We start from the raw sequence: 23,984 nt of genomic DNA on the forward strand, positions 1-23,984 counted from the left end.
GGGCATGGGGACAGCGCGTTCGTCCTTGCCGCAAGGCATCTGCTCCTTTGTGTTCAGTAAATCCAGTAACGCCCCCGCCGTGTCAGTCCGAGGGGTGGGAATTACTGGAAAACCGAGCAAACACGTCAATAGAACTTGCCAATAGAAGTTGTTGAAAATTGAGGGGAGAGCAGATGGATGAATTTGTGAAAGATGGCGGAACACAGCAGCGAACGGCCTGGGGATTACTGAACTTGACGTTAATAAATATCGGTCGCCACACAAGGAAAATCATGAAGTAAAATAGGCAAAAATAGCTCACAAGTAAACGCAAGTGTTCCTTATTCCTACATTTCCTTTTTTTTTACTAGGACTGCTGGTTGTTCGTTGCTAACTCATTGGAAGGTAAAATAAAACACGGCGTATCACACCGCCGGTCTGTCGTGCAGAAGGAGACAAGAATTGTTTTGCAAAATTTCACTCAACTGAAACGAAAAACAAAACAGAATTAAAGTGACGAGAGGAGATTGTTTTGGCTTAATTTATGTGACAACCAGCTCGAGAAGCCTATTGGCTATTGAAACAAATAGTTCTTTTATAAATTATTTTCGACGCATGACGTCATACTAAACTACTTTCGATTTTTAGCTGCATGTAAAAGGAAGTCCGTCTTGGCGAGTATAAATTGATCTTGTGTATCTTGAGCAGTCAAGAGGCAAAGCAATACGAGGTATCAACGTTTAGCTGCTTTAATTCGATCATTTGTTGTTTGTGAAGAGATTTGTTGTGGTTCTGTATGATCTCGTTTATATGTCTGCGAGTTTGAACGGATGATTGAGAAAGCCGAACCAATTCGTGTAAAATTTTCAATCTGAAACAGAACACAACTGAGTAACTGCATCATGTATGGTATCCTGAAAGTGATAACAACCAAAGGAGTAAGTAAGAACAGACAAAGAAAAGCATTTCTCGTTTGAGTGAGTGAAATTTTAGTGAAATCAACAGAAGTAAATTAAAGTTACATTCAGTTATATTCAAATGAACAATGGTACAAACCCGTCATACACAAAACTAACGTTCTATCGCAAGCAGCATTCTCTGTTCTCTATGACACGTTTTTTTTTGTATTGAGGACAAACTGATGTTTCATCATGTTGTATTTTCTCTGCTCCTTTTGCAATGACTTTATTAGTACCTTTTGCTTTAATGACGGAGAGCTGAACTTAATTTGCATCTTTTATTATTTTTCAGGGAAAGTCCCGGTTGATTGGTTGTGTGCCCGCGAATTTGAATTTATAAATACAGAAAGAAAACTTCTCGAAAGACGGTAAGCTCCTAGACCCGGCGTCTAGTTCTGTAATATAGTACTCATAGTGTTTGACCTGTTTGTAAATATCAACTGACAGTTTTTTAGCAGCATATAATTACCAGCCGATGCAAAATAGACACGCAAGAAATAAAAGTCATTCCTCGCGGGCCCGAGCGTAGCGAGGTTAATAAATTTGTCGGGCCGAAGACCGCGCTCGGGAGCTAAGCCGCGCGAATTCGAGCCAAAGATATATTTATATATATGTATGTATGTATGTATAGTATATTTCTTTGAAGGTGTCCGTGCTGTTGCCTGGCAACAGTGCGCAAACAAAGTATGAATGACGTCAGACAAAAGAAAGGTTGCTAGGCAGCAATAGAAGACAGGCTGACGTCAGACGCATTTCGTAGTTGCTATGCAACACAACCGGTTTCAACTGGCCTAAAGCTGTCAGGACTGGTAACTATAAAAGAAAACCGCTGCCTCTCAAAGGCGCACTCTCATGTTTATTCATTGAGGGCCGAACGTGTGATTCATCACGGAGTGAAAAATGTTTAGTATTGGTGAAACACAAACAAATTGTGATGCAAATGGACCACTCTTGTTATCTGTCTGTCGATGTCTGCTTGGCAGTGGATTGAAATAATAAGGAGCATTTAAAATAATGCAGATCACTTCTGTCAGTGAAAGGATTGGTGGGAGAGGGAGACTGTTGCGCAGGGTAACACTTAACAAAGACTATAGTATCTATTATTTTGCCCTCTGTTAAATGCTTACACTATTGAGTGACTACTTCTCAAATCCGTGAAGACTAACGAGATCAATGCAATTTATAGAACCTGAGGGTGAGGGGGGGAGGGGGCCTGTCTGGAAAGATATATCTGTTTTTCACAACCAGCAGGGTGCAATACTTTTCCATACTTCTTTTCCAATGCAGGATTCTCTTTGCCTACATGTTGGTTTTCCACCATTGTTTTACCTTATTTGGGACACCCCCCCCCCCCCCTCCCCTTCACATTTCTAATGCTGTATCCCTAACGTGCTGTTAACTACAGTGTATCACTCCCATAGTCTGTGAGAATGACATCACACAGAGTGGGTGTGTTAAAACCAATTTGAGCAGGGTGGGGCTGTTCAAAGGAGAAAACGAGACCATTGATATTTTCTAGCTGCCTTTGCCCCTTCACTAGAAATCAACTGTACACCTACCCCGAGCTTCGCGAGGTTTTGCGAGTCACGTATTTCTAGTAATAAATTAAACACTGCATAACTCATCTTCATCCATTGTTTTTGAATTCTTGTTGAGAAGTTGCGACCGTCGTTTGTATAGCGACAACCCTAAGAACGCAGTGGCAACTAAAACTCGATGTCTCTTTACAGACAAATGTGCATTGCGTTATTTATTTATTTTTTTGTGGAGGGGGGGGGGGGGGAGGGGAGAAGGCAGGGGACGGCCAAGAATTGGACACAATAAGACATACGGAAGAAAATCACGCCACACAACTTACGTTCCTGCGAAAACATGTGGCCAAGCAACTCTCTCTCCAGGCCTTGAGTAAGAGAAGTCGCTGTAATCTTATCTTGTATCATATTTCGATTTGTTTTTACAATAACATGAAGAAGATGCCTATTGGTGGTTTTCACCTCACATATCGTCACGCAAGTAAAAAAATAAAATCCTCAACCATTCAATAGATAAAGTCAAGAAATTGATATGTTGTAGAGGAGTGATACATAAACAACGTGTGAAAGCCACAGGGCTGTGCAATATCTCATAATCGAGTTATTCGAGAAAATGTACCACGGAAAATTACAGAGCTTAGTATGGGACGCCATGCACCAACATCGCGGTCGGAAACCAGAAAAAACATCTGGAGTTTACCTTGGCCATTTCAAAGCCTTTCTTCTCTCTGCTGAACTTTCACTCATTGACATAAACGCTTCTATTACATGTTAGCTGATCAGATCTAAAAAAAAAATAAAGGGGCAAATCAATGTTTTCAAGAAAGTAACATGTTTAGAGTAGCAACCCTTCTGTCACCCACTGCGCGTAAATCAAAAATTCGAACTGCTCTATTTTCAAAACAAAGAATGCTATCCTGCTGAAAACAAGCAAGCCGATAGAAATTTATATTTCTTTTATGTGATGAAGATTAAAACCCAAAAATATGACGTCATGTGAAAACCAAGAATAATAGTGGCATTTACGCGTGATGCTGTGCCCTCCCTCGCGATATACGTGCCGATAATGGATTTTCATTGGCCAGTTTTTGTTGAAGACAATCAGAACAATACATCCCTACTAGGAGAGGGCATAGTTTAATGCATAAATTAATTTGCAAATTTGTGACTGCGACGAAGGAAAAAAGCTAGGGAGCCCATTTTAATTTTTGTCTGTACTCAAAATAGCAACGAACTGTATTATGTTTCTTTCTAGGTTAAAAAAGAGCCTGACATGGACAACATTAACAAAGTTATGCAAGCCATCCATATTGGAATGTTTGCTGCTCAATTTCTTCTCAGAACCAGCCGTGTCCTAAAAGGTATCGAGTTATGCAAAGAATGCTTGATTGTCATCAACAGCATCGCCCCCCATATAACACAAACATCTGTCAAATTAGTTTACAGCTTCACATATTTTCTAATTTTCATTGGTTACACCCTTATCAATGATTACACAAGTGCGATACAATGGGGTAGAAAGAATCTAATATTACTCCGTAAGTTTGGAGAGAGAGGCAGCGAAGCTATGGTAATTATTATTTTGGCAGAATTGTATGAGCGTCAATGTAAATTTACAGAAGCAACGGAGCTGTACAAGGAAGCACTCTCCATCATAATAACAACTGGCGAAAGGAGATTAGAACAAGTGTGTTACGCAAGGTTAGGAAATCTGTTTTACTATGTCGGTGAATATGCTGTGGCGGAAACATTTCTTCAGCAAGCACTTCAGATAACCAAAGAAATTGGCGACAAGTTCTACGAAGCAGCAGTTTACTCAAACCTGGGAGAAGTTTTTCGATCTCTCGGCGAATATGTCAAGGCTGAAGAACATTATCGAAAAGGACTTCGTATGACAAAGGAACTTAACAATAAAAACGGGGAAGCATCATGTTACGGAAACCTGGGGACTTTGTTTCTGTCACGTGGTGAATATGACAGGGCTGAAGAAATTCTTGAGAGAGCTTTTAAAATCAGTAAAGCTATTGGCGACAAAGATGGAGAGGCTGCAGACCTCGCAAACCTGGGAGCTGTGTTTCTGTCTCGTGGTGAATATGTCGAGGCTCAAGAATTCCTTCAGAAATCCCTTCAGATCACAAAAGAAATTGGCAACAAGAAGCGAGAGGCATCCGTGTATGCAAACTTGGGAACAGTGTTTCATTCTCTCGGTGAATATGTCAAGGCTAAAGAATTTTATCAGAAAACATTTGATATCAGTACAGAAATTGGCGACAAACAAGGAAAAGCATCGTCTTACGGAAAACTAGGAACTGTATTTCAATCCCTTAGTGAATATATCAAGGCAAAAGAACATTATCAGAAAGCACTTGCTATCCACAAAGAAATTGGTGACAAAAAAGGAGAGGCGTTGTCATACTCAAATCTGGCAACTGTGTTTCAATATTTCGGTGAATATGCCAAGGCTGAAAAATATCTTCAGAAAGCACTTGGGATTAGGAAAGCAATTGGCGACAAAAAGGAAGTGGCGTCATTTTATGGGAACCTAGGAAGTGTGTTCCAATCAAAAGGCGAATTTATCAAGGCTGAAGAGCACCAACTGAAAGCACTTCAGATCACAAAAAAAATCGGTGACAAGAAAGGAGAAGCACATTTTTATGGAAACCTGGGGGCAGTGTTTCATTCTCTCGGTAAATATTCCAAGGCTGAAGAATGTTTAGAGAAAGCACTCGTAATCACAAAACAAATTGGAGACAAAAATGGACAAGCAGCAACATACGAAAACCTAGGAGTTCTGTTTCAGTCTGTTGGTGAATCTATCAAAGCTGAAGAATATCTTCAGAAAGCACTTCAGATCAGAACAGGAATTGGCGACAAAAGAGGACAGGCTTCATCTTACGGAAATCTAGGAACAGTATTAAGAGCTCTCGGTGAAAATGACAAGGCTAAAAACTTTATTCAGAAAGCACTTCAGATTTCAATAGAAATTGGCGACCAAAGTGGGATAGCAAGAGATTATGAAAAGCAAGGAGCACTGCTTTGTGACGTCGGCGAATATGACAAGGCTGAAGAACATCTGCGAAAGTCACTTCAGATTAGAAAAAAAATCGGCGACCAACATGGGGAAGCATCCTGTTACGAACACCTAGGAACGATGTTTGGTTGTATCGGAGAATACTCCAAGGCTGAGAAATTTCACAAAAAGGCGCTAGAGCTTAGTTACAAGATTGGAGACATTGAACTGCAGTTTAGGAGTCACCTTGAACTTACACTGGACACATTGCGGTTGAAAGGAAACATACATGAAGTAGTGGCAAATCTCGTTGAAAGCATAAAAACGTCCGAGAAACTCCGAGGCTTTTTGAGAGACCACGACCAATTTAAGATCTCCTTTTTAGACGTGCACGTTTCTCCCTATCGGCTTCTCAGTTCATTCTTTTGTACAACTGGGAAACATTATGAAGCTCTTTACGTTGTAGAGCTTGGACGAGCTAGAGCCCTGGCAGACCTGATGTCAGTTCGGTATCGTGTGAAAGTACAAATATCAGTTGACCAAAAGTCATGGGTTGGCATAGACAAGACCATGGAAGAAAGTGGCTGTGTTTGTTTATACATTTCATATCACTTTGATTATTTATTTTTGTGGGTTATTAAACGAAACAAAGTGATTTTTTTCAGACAAATGGACATCAATGACAGTTTTGGTAACAAAGAAGAAGAAAGAAACGTGGATGAAGTTTTTGGTGATGTGACCTTTAGAAAGTTTCTTCATCTATCTCAGGGGCAATACGAAGACCGATCATTGTCTCCTTCAAACATCAGTCATCTGACCTGTAAGTCATCTCATGAATGTAGCCAAGAAGATTCTCGTCCCATCGTAACAGAAGATGACGATGAAGATCAGTTCCACGAACCACCGAGTCTTTCTGAATGTTACAAAATGATCATCGCTCCTGTGGCTGACTTACTTAACGAACCCGAAATCATCATTGTTCCTGATCGCATTCTGTACAAAGTTCCGTTTGCAGCTTTCAAGGATGAAAGTGGGAAGTATTTATCAGAGTCTTTCAGGCTCCGCATTGTTCCTTCGCTGATGACGTTGAAGCTCATTCAGGACAGTCCAGCGGATTATCACAGTCAGACAGGTGCACTGATAGTGGGTGATCCTCAGGTTGATCATGTGACTTACAAGGGCGAGCTAAAGAGGATACGGCCATTGCCTTGTGCAAGAAAGGAAGCAAAAATGATTGGACGACTGCTGGGAGTTCAGCCTTTGTTAGGAGAACACGCAACAAAACAAGCGGTCCTTCAAAGCATACACTCAGTAAGTCTGATACATTTTGCTGCCCATGGTAATGCTGAAAGAGGAGAAATTGCTCTTGCCCCTCCACGCCTTTTTAACGGGACTCCACAAGAACAAGATTACTTGCTGACAATGGCTGAAATTTCACAGGTTTGTCTGACAGCCAAACTTGTTGTCCTTAGCTGCTGTCACAGTGCACGTGGACAGATTAGATCCGAGGGAGTTGTTGGAATCGCTCGAGCATTCCTAGGATCTGGTGCACGCTCAGTGTTGGTGGCCCTCTGGGCCATACAAGATGAAGCAACAGAGCAGTTTATGAGTCGCTTCTATGAACATCTTGTTCGTGGGGAAAGTGCCAGTGAATCTCTTCACCAGGCCATGAAATGGATGAGAGCTAATGGCTTTTCAGACGTGGAACAGTGGGCGCCATTTATGCTGATTGGAGATAACGTGACATTTGATTTCAGAAAGTAAAGGTCAGTGAAAATTCATTTGGATTAAGAGAATTGGTGAAAACGCCCAAATATTTTTTGAGATGTATGTTATTGTTTTGAAAAGAGAAAATAAGGATTTTTTCTTGCGACTGAAGATACTCCATTTTTTGTCTTGTTTATTAACATTCTCTAGGCTGGTCAGCAAATAGGCGGGGAAGTGGGTTGGTGCAGTTATGAAAGCACTGTCTCGTCTCCTATTCCTAGTTTAATTCAAAAATAGGTATTTATCACGGACCCTTCTAGAAGGTTTTTTTTATTGTAACTAAAAAACAGAAACAATGGACCGTAGTCCTGACACAAAAGAGCTGCGTAACGGAAGTAGAGGTTCTAAAGAGCTATGTTGCGATCTGTTTTTAGTTGCAGATGTTTTTACCGTCCGCTTTGGCACCGACAAATAAACATTTTCCTTCAGGCAGCAACCTCAGTGCTGAACAGTGTACCAAGTGAGATGTGAGACACGCCATCACCTGGACAGAAAGCGTCCGCCGGAGGTATTCACTGCTTGGTGTTCGCGCACTCTTTCATTGGCCGTTGTTGTTCTTGTTCAGTGCAGTTGGTTCCCGTGTAACGTTTCTTCAGTGTCCCAAGAAGAAAAAAAATCTTGCCACCAACGTTTGACAGTGGTAAGGGGCGACAATGTATTTTTATACATTCACAAATGAATTAAGCAACGAACTGTTTTCGTATACTTTTGACCATAGTCAAATTGGACAACTTCATGCGTCTTTTGATGTTTGCAGTCACGGCCTTCATCCATCACGAGAAAGACACTTCGGAAATGGTCCTATATGAAAGACAAATCAAAGGACCAGGATAATATCTAGCATTCTTCACCTGTACAGTGGTCAAGTCTGGGTTTCTTTTCAGTTACTTTTAGCATTCCTTTTATTATTTTTATCGGGGTACCTGGTATTAATAATCTTGAATCATCAGACTGACTTGTGAGGCATTCATATGTAGTATATATAAAGCGGTTTTCAATTGAGTGTCGTAAAACTGAAGCCAAAGTAATCAATCTGACCAATCACAACAGACGTAAATAGCGTAACGAGCCAATCAGAATTCGAAGCAAATACTTGTAACGGGCGCCAAGAGCGGGAAAACGCGTGCAGCTAAGTCACGATTATTTCTGATCAGTTCGACTTCCCATTGGTTGAAAAAAAAGCGCACACTTTGCCAGTCAATCATAGAAGCAAAAGCAAAAGCAAAGCACATGGGAAAGTTCTGAAAATCGCTCTTATCTGTGAAATATTGTTTGTTACTTAATAGCAGTGCATGTGACTAGTATTCAAGAGAAATATTGATCTCTCGGTACGAGGTTAATTACAGTTGCATCATTCCTTGTATTAGCAGCTGGATTAGGACTAATCGCGAAATTTAATTATACGAAGTTTCCTTGTATTATAAATGTGAAATATTTATTAAGTTTGGTAAATAAAGTTATTTTGTAAGGTTTCTATATTTAGTCTTTCTCTCTGTCGCACGATTTATTTAGCCTTGTTTCCAGGCCGCATCGTGCTTTTAGAGCGATCGAAGCTTTATGTCAATATCGGAAGCTTGGGACGGAACTCGAAAGTGCGGGCGTGCTAGGCGCGTCTTTACGATCGAAGACGAATCTTCGATTTATCCATTTCACAACACGGGACACATTATTTTCAGATTTTTATATAAGCGTTTCCTTTATTCTGGAACGCCAATTTTTATCAGTTTCTTTGTCTAGGTGTTTAGACTTCTCCCTTAGTGGTAGCTAACCTTTTGTCTTAGGAGTAACCAAGGTAACTGTAACTGATAACTGACGTATTCAGAATTATTTTTAACAGCGAAACCTGGTCGTTTCTGCTGAGATTAGAAACAGTCACTGTTTTCAAAAGAACAAAATGGGGCGAAAAAGGCGATGTGTGGACAACGCGCAAGAATCGCCTCGAGTTTTTTTTTTTCAGGGACCATAGCGAGAAGAACGAAACCAATTCGAGTATTCAAGAGGCGTTGATTTTCGCTTCTCGGAAGGTTGTCCTCGAGGTAAAAGGGAGAATTGCCACCGTCATGACAAACGGCATTACTCGTATGTTCATCTCTGGGAGACTTTTAGGTAACGCACGGTTCACAACTTGAGAACCTCTCACGCGAGCAACCAAGTGTTACGGCAGCGCTTCACCTCAGTGGAATGGCGTCAGTCCAAATCAGTTCGGTTGATTTAAATTAGGTAAAGCGAAATCTAAACGTACGACATAAGAGCGACCTTGATTCCTACGCTGTACCTTTCAAACATAAGACTATATATGCTTTTCTTTCTGATAACAAGGCTCATGATTAGTTTAGGTCTAATCACGTGATCAGACCAGGTGGAGACGTGCGCGCGCAAAGAAGGTTCGAGAGAAAGGACCCCGTTGGAATCGGTCGTCGCTACCAAGATCGCACCAAAGTTGATTTTGATTGAAATAAAGACGCCTTCCGATCAACTTGTCGCGCAGAAGTCGAACTTACGGTAATTGTACTCGATGCAGCGCATGCAAGTAGAACAACTGAGCAAGGCAAGTTAAACCCAGCTCACTTCCATTTAGGTAAAATTTTCGATTGCAGTGCAAATATTAGGCGCGGATCAAACAGAAATTTCTCAGAACAAATGGACGACCTTCGGGGGTACTTCTCTTTTTCCGTTCCCACTGGTCAGAACGGAAACTACCGACAGTCCATTTGTACAAAATTTCCATTTCCACTTTGCTGTCTTGTTGTGTCATTATTGCGCCAATTGTAAGTTTTTTTTATATACCAATGAGATAACAAGTTTGAAACGAATGGAAAAAAATCCTTACCATTTGACACAGACAGTTTCCGGAATTCCCAATAAAAAATTTTGGCTTCATGGAAAGTGCCCCCAGTATACAAAATACAATAAACTTTGGGCAATAAGCATTTTAAACAGATGCATGACAGACGAGTGCTACAAAATTAAGAAGAAGAAGTTATACACCCGACCAACCATAACAGGAGCAATCAGCGTGCCTAACCAAGCAGAAATTGAAGCGCAGCAAAGCGCGGGAAAAAGACCACCTGGTGCCAAGCGCCGGAAACATACAATTGGCGTCAAGCGCGGGAAAAAGACCACCCCGCGCCAAGGGCAGGAAACAATTGGCACCAAGCACAGGAAAAAGACCATCCAGTGCCAAGTGTAGGAAACATGCAATTGGCACTAAGCGTAGGAAAAAGATCACCCGGTGCCAAGCGCAGGAAACATGCGATTGACGCCAGAAACTAAGAAATCAACTTAATTTTTAGGCGCACCGTAGGGCATGGGGACAGCGCGTTTGTCCTCGCCGCAAGACATCTGCTGCTTTGTTTTCAGTAAATCCAGTAACGCCCCGGCCGGGTCAGCCCAAGGGGTGGGAATTGCTGGAAAACTGAGCAAACACATCAATAAAACTTGCCAATAGAACTTGTTGAAAATTGAGGGGAGAGCAGATGGATGAATTTGTGAAAGATGGCGGAACACAGCAGCGAACGGGCTGGGGATTACTGAACTTGACGTTAATAAATATCGGTCGCCACACGAGGAAAATCATGAAGTAAAATAGGCAAAAATAGCTCACAAGGAAACGCAAGTGTTTCTTGTCCCTACATTTCCTTTTTTTTTACTAAGACGGCTGGTTGTTCGTTGCTAACTCATTGAAAGGTAAAATAAAACACGCCGTATCACACCGTCTGTCGTACAGCAGGAGACAAGAATTGTTTTGCAAAATTTCACTCAACTGAAACGAAAAACAAACCAGAATTAAAGTGACAAGAGGAGATTGTTTTGACTTTATTTATGCGATAATCAGCTCGAGAAGCTTATTGGCTATTGAAATAAAGAGTTCTTTTATAAATTATTTTAGACGCATGACGTCATACTAAACTACTTTCGGTCTCTAGCTGCATGTAAAAGAAGTCCGTCTTGGTGAGTATAAATTGATCTTGTGTATCTTGAGCAGTCAAGAGGCAAAGCAATACGAGGTATCAACGTTTAGCTGCTTTAATTCGATCACTTGATTTTTTTGTGAAGAGATTTGTTGTGGTTCTGTGTGATCTCGTTTACATGTCTGCGAGTTTGAACGGATGATTGAGGAAATCGAACCAATTCGTGTAAAATATTCAATCTGAAACAAAACACAACTGAGTAACTGCATCATGTATGGTATCCTGAAAGTGATAACCACCAAAGGAGTAAAAACAGACAAAGAAACGCATTTCTCGTCTGAGTGAGTGAAATTTCAGTGAAAGCAACAAAAATGAATTTATATTCAAATGAACAATGGTACAAACCAGCCATGCACAGAACTAATGTTCTGTCAAAAGCAACATTTTCTGTTCTCTATAAAACAGTTTTTTTTTGTGTGTGTTGAGGACAAACCGATGTTTCATCATGTTGTATTTTCTCTGCTCCTTTTGCAATGACTCTATTAACATTTTTCGCTTTAATGCTTAAATCTGTTATATTAAAACCAGAGACGGAAAGCTGAGCTTAATTTGCATCTTTCATTATTTTTTAGGGAAAGTTCTGGTTGATTGGTTGTGTGCCCGCTAATTTAAATTTATAAATGCAGAAAGAAAACTTGTCGAAACACGGTAAGCTCTTAAATCCGGCATCTCGTTTTGTAAAATAGTACTCATAGTGTTTGAACTGTTTGTAAATATCAACTGAGAGTTTATTAGCAGCATATATAAAATTAGCTGAAGAAATCGATCACCCGAGACATGTCAATCATCATCCGAGGGGAAAAAGACACGCCAGAAATAGAAGTCGTAATAAATTTTAACTACACAAATCATCTTTATCCATTGTTTTTGGATTCTTGTTGAGAAGTTGCGACCGTCGTTTGCATAGCAACAACCCTAAAAACTCATTAGCGACTAAAACTCGATCTGTCTTTCCAGACAGATGTGCATTGCGTTGTTCATTAATTTGCTTTTTTGGGGGGTGGGGGGAACGGCCAAGAATCGGACATCGGTGACAATGAGATATAGTAAACGAAAGAAAATCATGCCACGCAACTCACAAACATGTTGCCAAGCAACTCACTAGCCTGCGCCGCGGACCAAATATAACGTAATAGGCCTTGAGTAAGAGAAGTGGCTGTAATTTCATCTTGAATCATATTTCGATTTGTTTTTACAATAACATGAAAAAGTACAAGGGGAATTTGTTTCATTTTCCGTTGAAAAAGCGCGCGGGTTGCATACCATATACGTTACTGACCTGCCTACTTCTATCACACTGGGGAAAGTGTTCATGTATGCAGATGATACCACAATGTACTATGTAGGAAAGAATGTAGACCAAGTATTCACACAACTTTACAACAGCTTTGAACAACTACCACTCTGGAGCTAGAATAGACTCTGTATCCATCCTATCGAGTCTGAAGTATTGCTTTGTAATAAATCATGCTTTATTACTGTATATAAGCATGTGTTTTGAATTTCTTTTTTACTGCAAAATTACCGTAATTCTTATCGCCAAAGGTAATAAATAAAGGTATTGTTATTATCAGTGGTCCCACTCCACCAATCTTTTTTGGAAGTAAATATATTAACGTAGTCAACCACACCTCTTGCCTGGGCCTTGTGGTTGCATTAATAATAGGCTAGCATGGTTTACACATAATGACCATATAAAGAAATCTTTCACAAAGAAAGTTGGGGTACTAAGAAGAATGAAGAATCTTTCTAGTAATGTCCTAGAAGAGATTTATTTTCAATCTATTATCCCGGCTGTGACCTATGGCTTGGTAGTTTGGGGTAACTGCTCTCCAGTACTTATGGATTCTTTAGACCCGTTTCGTGCAAGAGCTGCCCGTTCTATACATCGACAGGGACTAACTGCAGCCGATCGAACAAGTCTTCAAATACTGAATTGGTTTCCGATCTCTCACTTCCGTAAAAAGCGCCTCCTACTTCTGATATATGATATCCTTTAAGATCGACATCACAAGGTACCAATATCTATAAAAAAAAACTTTTTCAATTTGAAGACACAGACCAGATCATCGGGCAATGGAAATCAACTGGAGATCCCAAGACCTAAGTTTGAAATTGGAAAAGAAACATTCCAGTATAGGGGTCAAGTCATCGCATTGTTAAGTTAAATGACAGTATTGAGCATATCCTAAGAAGATTTTCTGAGAACATATTAAAATAATTTCTCATTCAAGGTACCAACAAAGTCAAATAAAGATGACAATTACAATTATTTTTAGGTTGATTAAAGTTCTGTAAATAGCTTTTTTTGTTAAGAAAAATTTAGTTTTCTTCTCATTTCTTAATCAGTCGTTTTTAGCCTAACTATTAACACCAGCATATCTTTTGTCGTAAATGGTATTTTTATTATCTTATTTTTGCATTTTATGTATATAGCAGGTCCACATCAGCCTCTGGCTGCGACCATTTTTAACCTGCTTTACCAAATAAAGATATATATGTATGTATCTGACGTCATTTTTACTCGTGGATATGCTTTAGCATCCACGAGTCATAGTGGCATTCCGTATGCAAATAAATCACTCACTCCGGTGTAACCGGAAGTGAAATAATAGCCAATCCCACGTCACTCGCCAGCCAGAAGCTCGATCTATTAGTTAATCACCAACGAATCACAACACTACACGGCTTAGAAAGTTGTGACACACTGACCTGATTTCAGGTGGGTCGCCATTGCATGGCTGTTTTTAGTGCTTTGGACGCATTCTCGCTGCATTCTCCAACATTAGAAGCAAGTGTCTGAAGAAGTGACAAAATGGTGTTCTTCGAAGGTGAAGCAAAGGATTCTTGACAAATGTGCATTGATACAATTAAGACCGACTGTGCACCGCCTTCCACTCACCGACGCGTAAATCTTGATGTCGAAGTCGAATTGACGCTGAGTGAGAAGACAGAAGTCCTTGTCGATCCCCTGAGCTCACGAGGGATTAATAAATTCCACTTGAAATTGATTTCCATTTAGAGAGTGACCTCGAAGCTGTCAAAGTATGCCAATGTTTATCAAAGTTATTTCGAAGTCTAGCAAGCTATGAGTCACGAAAGACAATTCAATCGAACTTGAACAACATTAGTGATGTGACAAACAGTGACACAACCGATCAACCCATGCTGCTAAACGGGAGTACTTGGGTGGCCAACCAGTATGACGAGCAGTCGAAGGACCCAGTTATTGACGATGGGAGGAAAACTGATCAGCAATCCGTGGCGATCCCCAGATCAAGGACGAAGTCCATTCGCAACTACAAACGCGCTCACCGTAACGACAGAAAACCTTCTAGAATTCCTTACAAGAAAACGTTGAGCTTGTTCCATAAAGGCAAGGTAATTAAAGGATTTATTGTGCATTATTCAAGGAAAAACGTACCGAGCTCCTCTGAGTTTAGAAAACATTTATCTCCTGCTTCTCGTAAGTATATGACAATAAGAATGAGTACAACTAGACTGCAAGTCAGACGCCTCGGTAGAGGCGGGTAGTAATTGTCGTCTCTATCCAGGTCTCTATCTTATCAATATAAGGACTGCTAAACATAAAAAAGCCTCATCAGTATTATTGTAAAAATAATAAAAAAAATAAAAATGATGAAAATTGAACAAACAAATTGAGAAACACATTTCATTTGTAAACAACGTCGATCACTGCTGGAGTAGCTAGCGCCGAGTGTCTGATCGAAATGAAATGCGAAAAGATTTCGTAACGAACTGACTTTTTCGGTCGATGTTTTTGGTCGAATGGCATCGATTTTGAGTTTGAAGATTTTGCGTTTCAGCTTTCGATCAGAAAAGGCTAAAGGACCTATTTGTGAAGGATATTCAAATTATTTTCCTTACATGTAAATGGATTTCCGACAGCAGCAGCATTTTTTTTCTTGCTCATTTTAAAGCAGCAACAGAACACTTCCTGAATGACGAAGCTTATTAAAAGCTTGCTCTGTTTTTCTACAACACAAAAATAAATAAATTAATAACGTGAAAAGACTCGTGAATTAAAAAATTAAATTGTGACTTCAGCAAAGGAAAATATGCGCACTGACATTCACATGCTTGTGTCCCTCAGTGGTAGTTCGCATAGTACAAGTATTCCTAAACAGTGTTGAAAGGCAACTGTGACCCTCAAATCTCTTTGTTATTTCTTTAAGTGTGGCTTTTTTACGGGAAAATGAAGCAGAAAGTGGTAATTACATCGCTAATAACAATGGTCAACAATTATATTTCCGTAGGCTGACGCTCGTTTCGCTTAGGGTGTAAATTCCGGATTTGGGTCTCGCTTACGATCTTCTCGGCTAAAAAGCCGGTATTTTTGCTTTTAAAGATCTCGTTTAGGATTGCCCGCGACCAAATCTAAAATATATTTTATAAAATGTTCAGAAATTGTATCAAAACTCAAGCCATTCACGGCTAGTTTAGGCGTTTCATACAAAAATTCCGACAAATCTCCATGCGCTCGTAACGCATTCGCTCCCCCTCCCCGCCTCACCGTGGTGGACAAACGCAAGAAGAGCCCTAAGAGCGTCTCCGCAATGACATCACCGTCACTATTACAATTCAAAGACTATTCCAAACTATTATAAATAAAAGCCACCTTGTAGTTGGACCCATGGCATCAACGGCCACTTCCATCGCCATTTCCACGACTTAACGATAGTGTCACTTTGATTATTGTCTGTACTCAAAATAGCAACGAACCAATCAGCGCGCGGAAATTTTGACAGTAATTGTAACATGTGGTGTGGTTGAAACTGCCACCAGCACCAGTGAGCACACAATGCTAAGTGTATTTACCGCGTTAAATAAAGTGCTCTTATTCGTAATAACGATTTTTATTATTCAAATGTTCACCCTTGATTGATACTGGTCACTGCACGTAAATGTAGCAAGGAGTAAAATAACGGGAAACAACAATTAATTTGAGAATGATGATTATTCTAGAAAGTGACACAGGCATACTCGGAAAAAAGAAATCCGAGTGCTCCTATCAGGAGTCGAACCTAAGACCTTCCGATTACTAGTTCGGATGCTCTACCACTGAGCTACAGGAGAGTCGTGGGAACTAAGGTCATTAAACTAGGTTCATGGGACAAACATCCTGCATACTGCTAGGATTTGAATGTCGAACGTGTGGTATTTGAAAGAAATGTGATGGTATATTTCCAGCCTGGTGAATGAATGAGAATGATGATTATTCTAGAAAGTGACGCAGGCATACTCGGAAAAAAGAAATCCGAGTGCTCGGATTTTTTTTTTCCGAGTATGCCTGCGTCACTTTCTAGAATAATCATCATTCTCATTCATTCACCAGGCTGGGAATATACCATCACATTTCTTTCAACAATTAATTTATATTCAACACATAATCTGCAAATAAATTGATTTTGTTCACCAAGTCTAAAAAGGAAACATGACTTTAAATGACGTCATTCTTAGACTTATTTTGTTTAAAATCATTTTGCAATTTTCTTGGAGAAAACATTACAACGTTTCACTTGGCTGTATTATTTTTCTCTAGGTTCTAAAAGACCCTGCCATGGCCAATGTCAAAAACGTTTTCCAAGCCATCCATATTGGAATGGTCGTTGCTCTATTTCTTCTCAATACCAGCCGCGTTTTAAAAGCCATCGAGTTATGCAAAGAATGCTTGATTCTCATCAACAGCATCGCCCCCTATATGACACAAAGATCTGTCAAATTAGCCCTGCAGAGCTTCCCGTATTTGCTAATGTTCAATGGTTACGCCCTTATCAATGATCACACAAGTGCCATAAAATGGGGTAGAAAGCTTCTAGTATTACGCCGCGATTTTGGAGAGAGAGACAAGGAAGCAAAGGTAACTATTCAATTGGCAGATTTGTATGAGCGTCAATGTAAATATACAGAAGCAACAGAACTATACCAGAAAGCACTCTCCATCATAAAAATAACTGGCAAAAGGGAATTAGAAAAAGTATGTTACGAAAGGTTAGGAATTCTGTTTCATTCTATCGGTGAATATGCTAGGGCTGAAGAATTTCTCCAGCAAGCACTTGATATCAGTACAGAAATTGGCGACAAACAAGGAAAAGCATCCTCTTACGGAATCCTAGGAGCTTTTTTTCAATCCGTTAGTGAATATAACAAGGCTGAAGAATATCATCAAAAAGCACTCGACATCCATAAAGAAATTGGTGACAAAAAAGGACAAGCATTAGCATACGAAAGCCTAGGAGCTGTGTTTCAGTCTGTTGGTGAATTTACCAAGGCTAAAGAGTATCATCAAAAATCACTTGACCTCAACGAAGAAATTGGTTACAAATATGGAGAGGCGTTATCATACGCAAATCTGGGAGCTTTGTTTATTCATTGTGGTGAATATATCAAAGCTGAAGAATACATTCAGAAAGCACTTGGGATAATGAAAGCAATTGGCGACAAAAATGGAGTGGCGTCATGTTATGGGAACCTAGCAACTGTGTTCTATTCAAAAGGCGAATTTATCAAGGCTGAAGAACACCATCTGAAAGCACTTCTGATCACCAAGGAAATCGGTGACAAAACAGGGGAAGGAGTTATTTATGGAAACCTGGGGGGTGTGTGTTGCCATCTCGGTAAATATGCAAAGGCCGAAGAATGTTTCGAAACAGAACTCGCAATCACAAAAGAAATTGGAGACAGAAAAGGACAAGCAGCAGCATACGAAAGCTTAGGAGTTATGTTTCTGTCTCTTGGTGAATATGTCATAGCTGAAGAATATGTTCGGAAAGCACTTCAGGTTAAAAAAGAAATTGGCGACAAAAATGGAGAGGTTTCATGTTCCGGAAATCTAGCAACAGCACTAAGAGGTCTCGATGAATATGTCAAGGCGCAAAATTTGTTTCAGAAAGCACTTCAGAGTTCACTGGCAATAGAAGTAGCCGACCCAAAGGACATAGCATTACTCTATGCAAACCAAGGAGCGATGTTTTGTGAAGTCGGCGAATATGACAAGGCTGAAGAACATATGCGAAAGTCACTTCAGATTAGCAAAAAAATCGGCGACCAACAAGGGGAAGCACACTCCTACCGACAACTAGGAACAATGTTTCGCCGTGTCGGTGAATATTCCAAGGCGGAGAAATTTCATGAAAAGGCGCTCGAGCTTAGCTACAAGATTGGAGACATTGAACTGCAGTTTAGTAGTCACCTTAACCTTACACAAGACGCGTTCTGTTTGAAAGGAAATGTAGATGAAGCAGTGTCAAACCTCGTTGAAAGCATAAAAAAGTCCGAGGAAATCCGGGGTTTTTTAAGAGACAACGACCAATTTAAGATCTCTTTTTTAGACAAGCACGTTTGTCCCTATCAGCTTCTAAGTTCATTGTTTTGTACAACTGGGAAACATGAAGAAGCTCTTCACGTTGTAGAGCTTGGACGAGCTAGAGCCCTGGCAGACCTGATGTCGGTTCGGTATCGTGTGGAAATACAAATATCAGTTGACCAAGAGTCATGGGTTGGCATAGACAAGATCATGAAAGAAAGTGGCCGTGTCTGTTTATACATTGCGTATGACAATGACTATTTATTTTTCTGGGTTATTAAACAAAACAAGGCAATTTTTTTCAGACAAATGGACATCAACGACAGTTTTTGGTTATTTTTTTTTGGTGATGTGACCTTTAGAAAGTTTCTTCGTTTATCTCAGTTGCAATACGAAGATCGATCATTGTCTCCTTCAAACATCAGTCATCTCACCTGTGAGTCATCTCATGAATGTAGCCAAGAAGTCTCTCGTCCCATCGTAACAGAAGACGACGATGAAAATCAGTTCCACGAACCACCGAGTCTTTCTGAATGTTACAAAATGATCATCGCTCCTGTGGCTGACTTACTTGACGAACCCGAAATCATCATTGTTCCTGAACGCATCCTGTACAAAGTTCCATTTGCAGCTTTTAAGGATGAAAGTGGGAAGTATTTATCAGAGTCTTTCAGGCTCCGCATTGTCCCTTCGCTGATGACGTTGAAGCTCATCCAGGACAGTCCAGCAGATTATCACAGTCAGACCGGTGCACTGATAGTGGGTGATCCTCAGGTTGGTCACGTGACTTACAAGGGACATCCTAAGTGGATATCGCCATTGTCTTGTGCAAGAAAGGAAACAGAGATGATTGGACGACTGCTGGGAGTTCAGCCTTTGTTAGGAGAACACGCAACAAAGCAAGCGGTCCTTCAAAGCATACACTCAGTAAGTCTGATACATTTTGCTGCCCATGGCGATGCCCAAAGAGGAGAAATTGCTCTAGCCCCTCCACGCCCTTTTAAGGGGACTCCACAAGAACAAGATTACCTGCTGACAATGGCTGAAATTTCACGAGTTCGTCTGAAAGCCAAACTGGTAGTCCTTAGCTGCTGTCACAGTGCACGTGGACAGATTAGATCCGAGGGAGTTGTTGGAATCGCTCGAGCATTCTTAGGATCCGGTGCACGCTCAGTGTTGGTGACCCTGTGGGCCATACAAGATGAAGCAACAGAGCAGTTCATGAGTCGCTTCTATGAACATCTTGTTGGTGGTGAAAGTGCCAGTGAGTCTCTTCACCAGGCCATGAAGTGGATGAGAGCTAATGGCTTTTCAGACGAGGCACAGTGGGCGCCATTTATGCTGATTGGAGATGACGTGACATTTGATTTTGGAAAATAAAGGTTAGTGGAAATTCATTTGGATCCAGAGAATTGGCAAAATTTCCGAAATATTTTTTGAGGCGTATGTCATTTTTTAGAGAAGAGAAAATAACGAGTTGTTCTTGTGACTGATGGTAATCTATTTTTTTGTCTTGTTTATTAACATTCTCTACACTGGTCAGTAAATAGGCGGGGAAGTGGGTTGATGCAGTTATGAAAGCACTGTCTCGTCTCCTATCAGGTCCGTAGCAGGGGGGGCTTGAGCACCCCCAGAATTTTTGGAGGTTACAAAACAGTTTGCCAAAAAATAAATAATTAAACCAAATTAATGTGCAGCAATTAGTTTTCAACTTTGACGCTCCAAATGCCTTTTCACAGCCCTTTAAAAATGTGTTTACTACCTTTCAGTTTTCTTCGCTAACAGTTTGTTTTTATATATAACAATAACAACAAAGGTACTTCCTACCCTGTGAATCAGAACCAAAATGGATCGAATCCACCAATCTTAAGCCCTAAAAGCTGCTGAAATAAACTAGTTTTTCAAGGCATCCGCTCATTTATAGCAATACAAATGTCCTTCGTGTATAACAATTAAGCGTCCATGCGTTGTCGAAAGACACAAATATATCCTCTCAAGACCCAGAGAAAAAATTCTCCCACAGTCGGATTCTTACTGCCCGGTTAAAGCCAAATTTTAAAAGAGAAAGAAAAATTTGTCGTCGTTTGTTTATGTCCTCCTTCAAACGTGAAATTAGGAAACTTCACATGGTAGTCCACGTACAAAAAACGGCGAAAGAAATATGTACTAAAAAGTGTGATGCAGTTGTTGTGATTCATTGTTTTTTTGTTCTTTTTGCATCTTAAACTTCCTAATCAGTCTGTTTTTTTTTTTTGTTTTTTTTTTTTGGGGGGGGGGGGTAGTTTTGCTTAACCATTTTGCTGAGCCCCCTTAGTTGTTTTAGCCTTGCTACGGGCCTGCCTATTCCTAGTTATATTCAAAAATAGGTAATTATCACCGACCCTTCTAGAAGAGATTTTTTTTTTATTGTGACTGAAAAACAGAAACAAAGGACCGTATCCCTCACACACAAGAACTGCGTAACGAAAGTAGAGGTTCTAATGAGCTACGCTGCGATCTATTTTTGGTTTCAGATATTTTCCCGTCCGCTTTTGCCCCGACAAATAAGCTCTTCCTTTCAGGCAGGAACCTCAGTGCTAAACAGTGTACCAATTGAGATGTGAGACACACGAACACCGGGACAGAAAGCGTCCGCCAAAGAGATGTACTGCTTGGTGTTCGCGCACTCTTTTACTGGCTGTTGTTGTTCTTATTCAAAGCAGTTGGTTCCCGTGTAACGTTTCTTCAGTGTCCCAAGAAGAAAAGAAATCTGGCCACCAACGTTTTACGCTGGTGAGCGGCAACACTGGATATTTTATACATTCGCAAATGAATTGAACAATGAACTGTTTTAGTGATACTTTTAACATTTAAAACCGACCATAGTCAAATTGGACAACTTCATGCGTCTTTCGATGTTTGCAGTTACGGCCTTCATCCATCATGAGAAAGACACTTTGGAAATGGTCCTGTATGAAAGGCAAATCAAGGAACCAGGATATTATTTAGTTTCCTTAAGCTGTACAGTGGTCGAATTTGTTTTTTTTTCCAGTTACTTTTAGCATTACTGTTATTATTTTTATAGGGGTAACTGGTATTAATAATCATGAATCATCATACTGACTTGTGAGGCATTCATATGTAGTGTATATGGAGTGATTTTCGTAAAAATAAACCCAAAGTAATAAATATGACCAATCACAACAGACGTAAATAGCGCAATGAGCCAATCAGAATTCGAGGCAAATACATGTAACGGGCGCCAAGAGCGGGAAAACGCGTGCAGCCAAGTCACGATTTTTTCTGATTGGTTCGACTTCCCATTGGTTGAAAAAATGGCGCGCACTTTGCCAGCCAATCATAGTAAGGCAAAACCAAAGCAAACGGGAAAGTTCTGAAAATCGCTCTTTTCTGTGAAATATTTTTTGTTACTTGATTGCAGTGACTAGTGCTTTTAGGGAATTCGAGAGAAACATTGATCTCTCGGTACGAGGTTAATTACAGTTGCATCATTCCTTGTATTAGTAGCTGGATTAGAACTAATCGAAATTTAATTGTACGAAGACACCCTGCGATTCCTTGTAATGTGAATTATTTTTTAGTTTGGTAAATAAAGTTATTCAGTAAAGCTTCTATATTCAGTCTTCCTCTCTGCAGCTCGATTTGTGCAGCCTTGCTCCCACGCCGCATCCTGCTTTTAGAGCAATCGGAAGCCTGGCACCGAACGCGAAAGTGCGGGCGTGCTAGGTGCGTCTTTACGATCGGGGAGGAGTCTTCTATTTATCCATTTCACAACACGGGACACATTATTTTAAGGTTTTTAAAGAGTTACCTTTCTTTTGGAATGTCTATTTTTATCGGTTTCGTTGTCTAGGTGTTTAGACTTCTCCCTTAGTGGTAGCTAACCTTTTGTCTCAGGAGTAACCCAGGTAACTGTAACTGATAACCGACGTATTCAGAATTGTTTTTCACCTCGAAACCTGATCGTTTCTGCTGAGATTAGAGACAGTCACTGTTTTCAGAAGAACATGATGAGGCGAAAAAGGCGATGTGTGGACAACGCGCAAGAATCGCCTCGAGTTTTTTTCAGGGACCATAGCAAGAAGAACAGGAACAATTCGAGTATTCAAGAGGCGTTGATTTTCGCTTCTCGGAAGGTTGTCCTCGAGATAAAAGGGAGAATTGCAACCAAGTGTTACGGCAGCGGTTCGCCGCAGTGGAATGGCGTCAGTCCAAATCGGTTCGGTTGATCAAATAAGGTAACACGAAATCTCAACGTACGATATTAAGGCGACCTTGATACCTACGCCGTACCTTTCAAACATAAAATACTATACAAGCATTTCTTTCTAATAACAAGGCTCGTGGTTGGTGTAGGCCTAATCATATGATCAGACCAGAAGGAAACTTGCGCGCACAAAGAGGGTTCGAGGTAAAGGATTCCGTTGGAATCGGTTGTCGCTACCAAGATCGCACCAAAGTTGATTTTGATTGAAATTAAGACGCCTTCCGATCAACTTTTGTCGCGCAGAAGTCGAACTTACGGTAATTGTACTCGATGCAGCGCATACAAGTAGAGCAATTGAGTAAGGCAAGTTAAACCCAGGTCACTTCGATTGCAGCGCAAATAGTAGGCGCAGATTAAACGGAAATCTCTCAGAACAAACGAACGATTTTTGGAGGTACTTCACTTTTTCCGTTCCCACCGGTCAGAGCGGAAATTACCGTCACTCCATTTGCACAAAATTTCCATTTCCATTTTGCTGTCTTCTTGTGTCATTATCGCGCCAATTCGTAAGTTTTTTTATATACCAATGAGATCACAAGTTTGAAACGAATTGAAAAAAAACCTTTCCATTTGACACAGAAAGTTTCCGGAATTTCCAACCGAAAATTTTGACTAAATGGAAAGCGACCCCAGTGTACACAATACAATAACCTTTTGGCAATAAGCATTTTAAACTGATGTCGGATGAGTGTTCCAAAATTAAAACCAAGAAGTTACACACCTGACCAACCATAACAGGAGCAATCACCGCAACTGAACAAGCAGAAATTGAAGCGCAGCAAAGCGCGGGAAAAAGACCACCCAGTGCCAAGCGCCGGAAACATGCAATTGGCGTCAAGCGCGAGAAAAAGACCACCCGGTGCCAAGCGCCGGAAACATGCAATTGGCGTCAAGCGCGGGAAAAAGACCACCCCGTGCCAAGGGCAGGAAACATGCAATTGGCACGAAGTACAAGAAAAAGACCACCCGGTGCCAAGCGCAGGCAACATGCAATTGGCGCTAGAAACTAAGAAATCAACTTATTTTTTAGGCGCACCGTGGGGCATGGGGACAGCGCGTTTGTCCTTGCCGCAAGGCATCTGCTGCTTTGTGTTCAGTAAATCCAGTAACGCCCCCGCTGTGTCAGTCTGAGGGGTGGGAATTGCTGGGAAACCGAGCAAACACGTCAATAT

At 40.6% G+C, this 23,984-nt stretch overlaps 2 protein-coding genes across 4 annotated transcripts; both read left to right on the plus strand.

The window, feature by feature from the left end:
- The first annotated feature begins 473 nt into the window (after positions 1–473).
- Positions 474–21,682, plus strand: LOC146458445 (uncharacterized). Of its 3 annotated transcripts, XM_085090919.1 has the most exons (4): positions 474–709; positions 1,231–1,306; positions 16,782–19,927; positions 21,059–21,682. In XM_085090919.1, the coding sequence occupies exon 3, from the start codon at positions 16,800–16,802 to the stop codon at positions 19,923–19,925; it is 3,126 nt and encodes a 1,041-aa protein (XP_084947045.1). In that variant the 5' UTR covers positions 474–709; positions 1,231–1,306; positions 16,782–16,799; the 3' UTR covers positions 19,926–19,927; positions 21,059–21,682. The 3 variants fall into 3 exon arrangements, with proteins under 3 accessions (XP_084947045.1, XP_084947046.1, XP_084947044.1); XM_085090920.1 differs by lacking the exons at positions 474–709; positions 1,231–1,306 and adding an exon at positions 11,790–11,866; XM_085090918.1 differs by lacking the exons at positions 474–709; positions 1,231–1,306 and adding an exon at positions 13,183–14,599.
- LOC146458446 (uncharacterized) lies at positions 3,744–7,998 on the plus strand. The gene is made up of 2 exons (XM_085090865.1): positions 3,744–7,246; positions 7,622–7,998. Exon 1 carries the CDS (start codon positions 3,744–3,746, stop codon positions 7,242–7,244), a length of 3,501 nt encoding a protein of 1,166 aa, XP_084946991.1. The 3' UTR covers positions 7,245–7,246; positions 7,622–7,998.
- Positions 21,683–23,984: the final 2,302 nt, after the last annotated feature.

The sequence above is a fragment of the Pavona decussata genome, unplaced genomic scaffold (genome assembly GCF_977016875.1).
Source record: "Pavona decussata unplaced genomic scaffold, jaPavDecu1.1 SCAFFOLD_233, whole genome shotgun sequence".
In the NCBI taxonomy this organism is placed as follows: Eukaryota; Metazoa; Cnidaria; class Anthozoa; order Scleractinia; family Agariciidae; genus Pavona; species Pavona decussata.

Coding starts and splice junctions, on each gene's coding strand:
- LOC146458446 (XM_085090865.1), top strand. CDS start 3,744: ATGGACAACATTAACAAAGTTATGCAAGCCATCCATATTGGAATGTTT.
- LOC146458445 (XM_085090918.1), top strand. CDS start 14,384: ATGCTGCTAAACGGGAGTACTTGGGTGGCCAACCAGTATGACGAGCAG. Junction 14,600..16,781: donor GCTTGTTCCATAAAGGCAAG/GTAATTAAAGGA, acceptor ATTTTTCTCTAG/GTTCTAAAAGACCCTGCCAT.